Source organism: Limulus polyphemus, unplaced genomic scaffold, assembly GCF_000517525.1.
Source record: "Limulus polyphemus unplaced genomic scaffold, Limulus_polyphemus-2.1.2 Scaffold272, whole genome shotgun sequence".
NCBI lineage: Eukaryota > Metazoa > Arthropoda > Merostomata > Xiphosura > Limulidae > Limulus > Limulus polyphemus.
In genome coordinates, this window is record NW_013665882.1 from 259,257 (window position 1) to 269,841 (window position 10,585).

At 32.1% G+C, this 10,585-nt stretch overlaps 1 protein-coding gene across 1 annotated transcript in view; it reads right to left on the reverse strand.

Moving 5' to 3' along the window:
* Positions 1-6,284, reverse strand: part of LOC106456921 (limulus clotting factor C-like) — a 55,888-nt gene extending 49,604 nt beyond the window's left edge. The window contains exons 1-2 of the mRNA XM_022382700.1: positions 6,203-6,284; positions 3,632-3,811 (exon numbers count right to left, since the gene is read on the reverse strand). Of these exons, the coding sequence (XP_022238408.1) occupies positions 3,632-3,811; positions 6,203-6,284 (262 nt within the window). The remainder of the gene's footprint in view (positions 1-3,631; positions 3,812-6,202) is intronic.
* Between the last annotated feature and the right edge of the window lie 4,301 nt (positions 6,285-10,585).

Consider the following 10,585-nt stretch of genomic DNA (forward strand, 5'->3'; position numbering starts at 1 on the left):
TGCGGATTCGAACCCGCGACCCTCAGATTGTGAGTCGAGCGCCTTATCCACCTGGCCATGCCGGGCACTGTCTTTGTGTTTAAACAGCTTGTTTACATATATTTCCCCTTTTGTTAACCTGTACATTCGAATTTTATAAGCTCGTGTTTTTCTGTTTTTGTCTAAACGGATAACTAATAAAAATCAATGAAATTGAATAGCCGTCCATGGCGCGTTAATGTACCACCATTTTAAGGTCACAGGACATCAGGCAATGTTTAAGAATACGTTTGAATTTCGTGGGCCATCTGCGCTAGCCGTCCCTAATTTAGCTGTGAAAGACTAGAGAAAAACAGCTAGTTTACTCTTGAGTTACTCTTTTACCAAGGAATAGTGGGATTTACCCTCACATTATAACACCCGTTATAGTGGGACGGGGATTCGAACCCGCGACCCTAACATTCCGAGTTAAGAGTCCCTAACCACCTGGCCATGCGGGGCAGGATGAGGTAGAACAAGATGTTTTTTCTAAGAAAAAGGTTTGAGTATGTAATTACTTCATACTTAAGATGTAGGATTACACAACTCTTTCGTGTATGGACATCCACTAAATAGAATAATGTCATTTAACTAGCATCACAGACATTTCGTACAATCTGATACATATTTATTTATATTATGAATTATACAAGTTCTCGCCATTAAAATATTTATTAAAAAAACGAAAATGTTTGACCTCCATCTTCCTTGCCATACTAATGGAGTTTACAACTCCCTAATTAATCCACCAAACGTAATTGAATATGAAGCACAGTTATGTATCTTATAGGCTTTTACGATTCAACCTTCGACATACATGAGTGTTGCTCATTGATATTAATATTAAAATAAACGGTATCTCTTTGTGTGAGGGTTTTCACTTTATGATTAGCCATATATTAATTCTTTTTTATAAACTATAGCAGGTTCGAGGAACTTTGTGGAAATATAAAAAGCAATGTATATAACTTTTAAACCAGTTTCAGTAACCATGGAAATGAGTCTTCGCGCAGTAATAGAAGGTGATATTAATAATCTTCCGAACAAAGCAAAAATACCAAAATCAAAATTTATAAAATTCAGGTTAAAAATTAATCGATATGAGCTTAAACATGATTTCTATGGAGAAAATAATTAATTAAACAATCGGCTATATTTTAATTCGTTTAAATCTGAATAATGAGTATTCTAACATCCTCAGAAAGTATTCTCACAAATATGTTTCAATTAAAACAAAAACACTAAAATGACATCCATATTTACAGCTGAGTCTTGCCTATAATAACTGCTCAAATACAAGTTACTGAAATATACCAGTCCAACAAATAATATAACAATGGATAGAGTATACACACCAATGAGTAATAAACAGTGTGCGTCTCTGTACTTCTAGCCTGTTAGTGTTAACTAAAGCCACGTTTTTTATCTTCGCCACCGAAGGTGGACGGGTGTTATGTGTGTGTGTACGTGTTTGTCAGCAAGATTTCTCGAAAACGGCTGAATGGATTCGGACGAAAGTTGGTTATATTTGTACTATTACCCAAATTAGAATGAATAGTCTTTGGAGGGTCAAGGCCACAGCAAGGTCACAAAAACCTAAAAAATCCCTATCTGTTAACATGAGAACCGATTTTTCATACTATTTTTGATCTATAACTCAGTCAAAAACGATCGGAATTTGATGAAACTTGATGGAAATATGTGGAATATTACTCCTCATTGTCCTGCCAAAAATCGTCCATATCCGACAGACATACGGATAGATTTTTGTATTTTTTGAGAGCAAAATATGATCAACGCTGTGTGACGGAAGTAGGCGCTCTACTGAGTTCCCCTCTAGTTTTGTTTGTAGTTAAGCGCAAAGCTATACATCTATCTATGCTGTGCCACATGGGTATCGAAACCCGATTTTTAGCGCTATAAGTCTGTGTGCTACGCCTACAAACAAGCTCTTACATATTATGAACTTCAATGTTGTGACAAATAAATAAATAAAGCAAATAAAATGTTTCTAAATTGATTTTATTATTAGGATTGTTTTCGTTCTCAAGCACAAAGCGGCACAGCAGGTTATCTCAACTTATCTGTGTTGTGCCAGCCTTAGGGACCGAACCCATAACCGCGGTGTTATTAGCCCTCAAGCTTACTATTAAACCACCGGGGATGAGGATGAGGTGGTATTCAGTAATACGAGTAGATATCATGTATCACCAAGAAAGATTACAAGAAACATATTAAAACGAAAACAATAAGTCACATCCATTACTATATAAGGCCGACCGCGGACCATTGGTTAGCGTTCTGGACTGTGAATCTGAGTTGTTTGTGGTCGGTGTCTTATTACTGCCTAAAACAAATCGCACTCCTCACTTTGTGGTCATGAGTACGTTATAAGAGTTACAGTCCAACCAAATAATTCGTAAGAGTTTCCAAAGAGTTGGCAGCCGATGGTATTGAATAGTTGCCTTTCCTCTAGTCAATCGGTCTAAAATTAAGGACTGCTGGCGCACATAGTTCTCAAATAACTTTGGGCGAAACCCTAAAAACAAATAAACAAAGAAAACCATCACTATATTTAATTGACACGAGTTGGTCAAATAAAAGTACATGAAATATACGCATCAAGCGAAGAATCAAGACAGGAATGAAAACCTACCGGTTTTATTACTCTCTAATGATTACAACTCAGCTTTGAATTTGTTTGTATTGTGTAGTTAATTTTAATTTTTCGTTCGATGTGAACAGCATTCGTTTCTAACTTATTTATGAAATATGGTGGAACGTGATACGGTCCAATTAATTTGGACGTTCATTTAATTAAGGCGACTGAGAAGTTACTTTCAACATTACTACCTTGTATCGGTTATGACATGCACAATCAAATATGCGTTGTCGTATTTGTATTTCCCCTAAGCCCCTGAGGAACGTGGAGTGTGCACAAGTGGAACGCCGCGGTCTTCTCTAGGAAATGGGTAACGTTCTTTCAAGGTGAATAACTTTTGGATGAGCGAAATGGTTCGTGCACTCAAGAGTCTAAAGCACCTGCATTTTAGGCATGTGACTTGTAAATAACCAAAACAAGTCCGCCATGTTCTTTATAGATGTTTTCAGATTAGCAAGGTGTGTAAACAAAGAGATGCGAAATGAATTCGCTAACGAATGTCGTAAGAATCACGGAATAATAATGTTAGTAATAGCTAAGCCTTTTACGAAATCTCAGACATAGAAATACGATTAGTAGTATTCGAACTAGACGAACTTATTAAGTAATGGGTATAATAGTTATTTGTAATCCTGCATTCATGTAGATTCTGGTATATCTTTAAATCATTCAATCTATTATTAAAACTCAGAATAAAAATACTTAAAATTTCGAAGGGTGTTAGACAGCGTTAAAGTGTTAAAGATGACTGCGGTAAATCTTCCAAATCAACATTTTATTGTTTGTGCACTCCGATCGAATGCAAGTCCAAAATGAAACCAAATTGGAAACACGTGTTTACTTCTTTGTCTTCTGGAGCTCTAAGTAAATCTCATACCAAAAAAACTTATAGAGGAGGTCATATTGGTACTTACAAGTTATTTGCACGTGGGAGTTGTCGTTTAAACTTACCACAGAAGGGGATGCCAGAGGGTGTCCAGGTCCCGTTCTCTTTACAAACCCTTCGTGGAGGCCCTATTAGCTCGAACCCTTGGTCACAATTGTATATAGCCTCTGTTCCAGGGACAACAACCTCTTTAGTAAACTTGACACTAGCATGAGTAGGTGAACCAGGGTACCCACAACTATGAACTGTGGAAATAAAACAACACAAACTACTAGGAGATATCTGTGATTGTATTTGTACTATAATTAATTGGTGATAAAAAATTTAAAGATAAAGCTACAACATATCATCTTTATTAATTAAAAAAATATTTTTTTAATCACAATAATTACTTTTTTATAAAATGTTAAATTTCAGTCATATGTGTATATGCAGGTCGCTCACCTAAAGTTTCCATGAACTGAAAATATTTATAGAAATGGGAAAAAATTAAAACTATTTGTATTATAAAATGTGAAAAAATTAGAACATTTTGATAAACCACGTGGAAACTAAGAATAACATACAACTGGAGAAGAGGATAGTTTACCTTTCAGTAGATAACAGTGAAAAAAAACAACAACCGAGAATCAAAGCCCGCCAGAATCAATTAGATGATCTGAGTTTAATTTGGTGAAGCAGATATCGTCTGCTTTACAAATTTGAATACAGTGTGTGACTTTCAGAACTGTTCGAAATTACATTCTTGAGAAAAGCCCAGGTAGAAAGTTTTGTCTAAATAATTAACCTTCATCCTAAATAATGTTATTGTTAATCTTACATCTTTCATTGAATAATCATTACGATTTCGGGAACAATGTATACTGAATGAGAACTACTTGTCGCTTATACCAGATTTATGTAGACATCAACTGGAAATATATTGCAAAATCCTTGTTGCAGCTGAAGCTAAAATATTTGTTTTTGCCTGTTCTTTTGTATTTCTAAAAACATAATTTTAACTTTTGACTGAAAGTGAAGTACGTTACTATTATAATTAGAAGTTATTAAGATATATATAACTATAATTTTATTGATTTTTAAAACATATTAAACAACCTTTATTATTCTGTTGTTGTTTTTCTCGTATGTTTTGTTTCTCCATATCTTATTATTAACGTCCTTTACATTATCCGGGTATTTGCACGGCGTGTTTTGTTGATTTTTTATTCTTAAACACTTTTCTTTACTTTAACTCTGAAGTTCTTATAACAATATACACAAAAAGTTATCTAAAGCCCTTCACGAACTTAAAATAATGAATGAACAGTGGTATCTGAAGTTCTTATAACAATATACACAAAAGTTATCTTAATCCCTTCACGAACTTGAAATAATAAATGAACAGTGGTATCTAAAGTTCTTATAACAATATATACAAAAAGTTAGCTAAAGCCTTTCACGAACTTAAAATAATAAATGAACAGTGGTGTCTAAAGTTTTTATAACAATATATACAAAAAGTTAGCTAAAGCCTTTCACGAATTTAAAATAATAAATGAACAGTGGTATTCTTAGTAGAAACAACTTAAAGGGATTCATTGTAATAAAGAATAATATAAGATTGTAATTGGAAACTATCAGATGTTGTTTTGATCTTTTTTAAATAAATTATTTTAGTGCATTGAAATTCTTATCGGAAATGTTTTATACAGTTAATCTCAGTCACATGGTTTCAGGTAAATTAAATGTTTTATAAAATAAAACATTTAATTTACCTGAAACCATGTGACTGAGATTAACTGTATAAAACATTTAATTTATCTGAAACCATGTGACTGAGATTAACTGTATAAAACATTTAATTTACCTGAAACCATGTGACTGAGATTAACACAGTTAATCTCAGTCACATGGTTTCAGGTAAATTAAATGTTTTATACAGTTAATCTCAGTCACAAGATTTCAGATAAATTAAATGTTTTATACAGTTAATCTCAGTAACAAGGATTCAGATAAATTAAATGTTTTGTACCAGTTAATCTCAGTCACATGGTTTCAGGTAAATTAAATGTTTTATACCGTTAATCTCAGTCACATGGTTTCAGGTAAATTAAATGTTTTATACAGTTAATCTCAGTCACATGGTTTCAGGTAAATTAAATGTTTTATACCGTTAATCTCAGTCACATGGTTTCAGGTAAATTAAATGTTTTATACCGTTAATCTCAGTCACATGGTTTCAGGTAAATTAAATGTTTTATACAGTTAATCTCAGTCACATGGTTTCAGGTAAATTAAGTAAAAAACTGTTTAATGTGAATTCTAACTCTAACTTTATATTACTGTTTTGTTTTGCGCATGATAGTATGAGACTTTGTTTTCAACGACGAATTTTTGCATCATTAACTATCAAACGGTAAATAATTCGCAAAAATAATTTACTTTTGTTGGTTAATCTCTTGAAAACGTTATGGTCTCACTCTCGATTCAATTTTCAAGGATGTTTAGATCTATGAAATCTATAAATAAACGGTAGTTTTTGAAATTTTACAAGATAAAGTAAAGGAAACATTTTATTTTTATGTTGTTAATATAGCACGACTTCTTACAAAATAAATTGCTCATATTAAATAAAAATGTATAAAAAAACGTACCTAATATAAATGAATCATAAAACACAAAAACTGCCACGAGCCACAAAACAGATGATAATTTCCTCTTTAACACATGTGCCATCATACAAGGATATCAACATTAGACCACAGCCTGAAGATGGATTTTCAAAAGCGTTGTCTCTTCTAAACTGATGAGTTCCCGCCCCCACTTCCGCTTTACAGAGAATCGTAACCTAACATTCGACACAACTTCTTAAAACTGGTATACGACGAACGTAGGTAAACAATTATATTCGGTGTCATTCCTGACGTCACAGTTCATAAAATAACCAATTACAGGCTTCAGAAGTTTTTAAAAAACAATTGGGCTATTAATATCACGCGTGTCGACTGTAATAATCTGTAATTGCTTCCATGTCAGAAAACACATATTTGCACTATTGTGAATTAGCAGAAACAGTTATACAAATGTGCTAGTTAGTTTAGCTAAAGTTTTCTGAAATAGTCCTGATGCAGTATTTGAATTTAATAAATCAAAAGAAGTTTATAGACAAGCTTGAACAGTGGAAAATTCGTTTACATTTGCAAAACTCTTTAGTAGATAATACACAGTGTCAAAATATATGGAAGTCATAATTTTAGTGTATTTTGTTAAAATAAATGTTTCATTTTCTTCAGTACATACCATCTAAGTCACAATTGATATACTGTAAATTAACATTAAAAATAAAATAGAAAACTAACAGAAAAAATTACAAGAGTCAGCTAATATACAATATATTTTTTTTTCTTATTTTTTTAGACGCGTTAAATCATTTTGCACAACTTTTAACGATCGTTTATTCTGGTCACTATTGTTGTTGTTGTTTTTTTTCTTTAATGTGAGAGTTATTTAAATTATCGTTAATATGAAATAACTTTTTAATAACAGTTTGTTAGAATTATTTCAAAACTTTGTTAACCCAATATATAGTTGTAAAGGGCTGTATCTGTAAGTCGGATTCTTGTTATTTTTTTCTTTGTGTGTGTGTTCCAACAGGAGGTGATCTCGATGATCCGAATAGCATTTCGTCATGCTCTGTTTTGTTGGGTTCGACTCCTCGACCCACTAAACATGCTTGCCCTTTCAGTAGTGGGGTCGTTATAACGTGACGGTCAATTCCACTAATCGTTGGTAAAAGAGTAGCCCAAATGTTAGCGGTGGGTGGTGATGACTAGCTGCCTTCCCTCCAGTCTTTCACTGATAAATTAAGGATGGCTAGCGCAGATAGCCCTCATGTAGCTTTGCGCGAAATTCACAACAAACAAACCGTTTTGTTATAATCTTTGTGATTCGCCAGTTTTATTTCACCTGAGATCCTCCAACTCAAATTATTTCCTATAAGCAAGTTAATTGGACATTGTGTGTTTCATTTTATGCATAATACTATTTGGAATGATGGGCCAAAGATAACGTCTCAAAAACTAACCAAATTATTCATTCAAAAAAGGAAAGTTCATGATTATATTAATCATACTTATATTTCAAATAAATATATTTCATTGCTATGGCTTTTTATTTAACTCTGAATGAAAATAAAATCCAAAAAGCTGTAATAATTGTTTTAAGACTTATAATTTTTCTATATCATAAATACTTCAACCTATCAGACATTTTCTATCGCCTTATAACATCCCAACTCAATACCTGATTTATTTGTTCATAAAAAAAAATAATTTGAAGAACGACAAAGCATGTCTTTGCTTTCTCATATCCAAGTTATCAGTGTAACATTTAAACTATTTTGACACAAAATTGTTATTCAATACTGATTAAAGAAACACGACAGTTGTTTTAACATAAGAATTAAGATCATGCTTTGCTTATATCATCCATTTTATCTTCTTAAACGAAGAAACTCATGACTTATTCTATCAAAGAAATAACCTGATTTGTTTCTAAATATAAAAAAATATAGAAATTGTGATAAACAACATGTTCCAGTCTTCAGTATTTCCAGTGTATTTGTTGATACAGTGGAGATTTTTTAAATTTCAAAGGAAAATTGTAAACTTTAACATGTAATCCTGCAGCAAAGCATTTAATTATTTCTTATACGTATGATAGGCCAAAACTATTCTTTTTTAAATTAATTAATTGCTGAACTAATCAAAGTATGTCAAGACTGCTTCATCTAGTGTCGAGCGACCGGGATTCAGTTAATTAACATAGTAGTGTATTCAGTATGTTGGTGTATAACGGATGAATTTTCGTGTGCAATATTTCAAAATATTTCATTTTCCGATTTACCAAACTCTTACTGTTAGCGCTCACTGGTAAATAAATGTGCGTAGAGCTTTTGTTTTAGGTTTATGCTGGAGAATTTCGTTAATTTGCGCTGTTTCTTTCAGGATATCGCTTGTTCGGAGGAAAATCCATTATATATACAAGTATACATATTTTGTTTATTGTTTTTTTTTTGTTTTTTTTTGCATTACACCAATATATAAAAACGCTTCAGAGAAACTTTCTTCTGAACTAGTCACAACATGACAAGGCTGACCTAGTACTCGGTCATACGCTTGTTTCCGTGCTAATGAATACAAAGGTCAACGGCAAAAAACATCCACGTGTCTCAGGCAACATAATCAAGAAGAATGTTCGTCTGAAAATACGACACAAGTTACATGTACACAAATTGTCTCCACATCAAGCAGCTGGAGAATGAAACGGATATTTATGCTATTCCATATGAAGACACGCTATTCAAGTCGCCGGACGCAGCAGCGCCTATGGATTTTTATTCAATCGTAATGTTGAAACAAGAGCTGGAAAACCATCGTTTTCGTACACTAGATGTGATTATGTAAAGTTTACAGGGAAGGTTTTAGTTTTGGCTGTTATATTCAAAATAAGTTATGTTTTATTTTTGAGCTTTATATTTAAAAATGTAGCAAAAATTGAAATAAATAATGCTGCCACAAATTGCGTATTGACGTATACTGATTAGTTTAATTCTTGCGAACAAAGAATGGAAGATGTCATCTAACAGTATATAACGGAACTTATATATAGCAATATAAAATATTTAAGTGTTGTGAGAATGAAAGAGCGTGAAATACAATGTAACTATATTGTCTATGGAAGTATTTAGTGAACTTATATTTAGATCCATGAAATTATATATATTAAATGAAACTAATGTTTGTTTTTTGTTGATTGTTTTATATTTTTTCTCGAAAATACTTTATGAGATCATGTCGCAGACGATCCATGCTATAAAAATATTAACCTTTTGTATTAACCTTTTTTTTCCCTACAACAATTTCACTGTTAGGAATCACAATTTTAAACCTCTCCCAGATTTTAAATGTATTCATTTTCCTTCATTTTTTTATCTTTAACTAGAAACAATGAATGAAAACGATTAAAGTTTGAGTATGTAGATAAAGTAATGACGACTTGAGAAAATGAAAAGTAAATAGCTTTGGAAAAGTGTTTTCAATCTTTTAAACTCGTCTTGAAAAAAATCTCTCCAATCTTATAAGTATAGTGTTATAACATGGCTCCGAGCTCATAAGTATAGCTCGAGGGAAATATCTCCAAATTTTAAAGATACTTGGGAAAATGTCTCCAGAAATATAAGCATAGGTGGACTAAAGCGGCTCCAATATCATGAGAATAATTGGCCAACAAATTATTAGTATTGTCTTGTGTTTTTCGGTGTGACAAAAACATTGATTGCAGAGCTATATGTTTCAATCTCAAAATTAAGATTACGTAAGATAACTTGTGCATGATTAGAAAGTGGTTGTGGGAAAAATTACAGTAGGCAAATTATTTCAGAGATAAAAATCTCTAAAGTACAAGAAAAACGGTTTGGTTTACCTTTTTTAACGTGAAGGATGTTTTGCCGATCTTTGAGTTTTGCTATATAAACACGTGGAAATAAAAGATTGTAATATGTCTGAGTTATGTTCATCATCACATATATTAAAAATTTGTCTAAAATCTTTAGTCTTTCCAAAAATAATTCATCAACAGCCTCCTGATTATTAAAAACAATTATATAGTTTAAAACGTTTTTACTTATGTGGAATTTATTATGTATTTACATTTTTACTTTTGGGATTATTACATCACATGGAACTAAGCATAACAGCTTAACAAACATATAGCTTATTTATCACACATAATCATAAGTTTAAATTGAAGAAACCTAGACAAAAGGTCAAATGCAATGTTTTCTTTTGAACATAACAGTCTAACTATTAACAACATCAGAAATAGAAATATGGTAGCTAAATATGGCGCTAAAATTCAGGTTTCGATACTCGTAGTGGGCAGAGCCTAGATAGCCCATTGTGTATCTTTGTGCTGAACAACAATCAAATCGAATCAATAATGGTAACTACATATATTTTAGCCTTCCAATCAGAGCA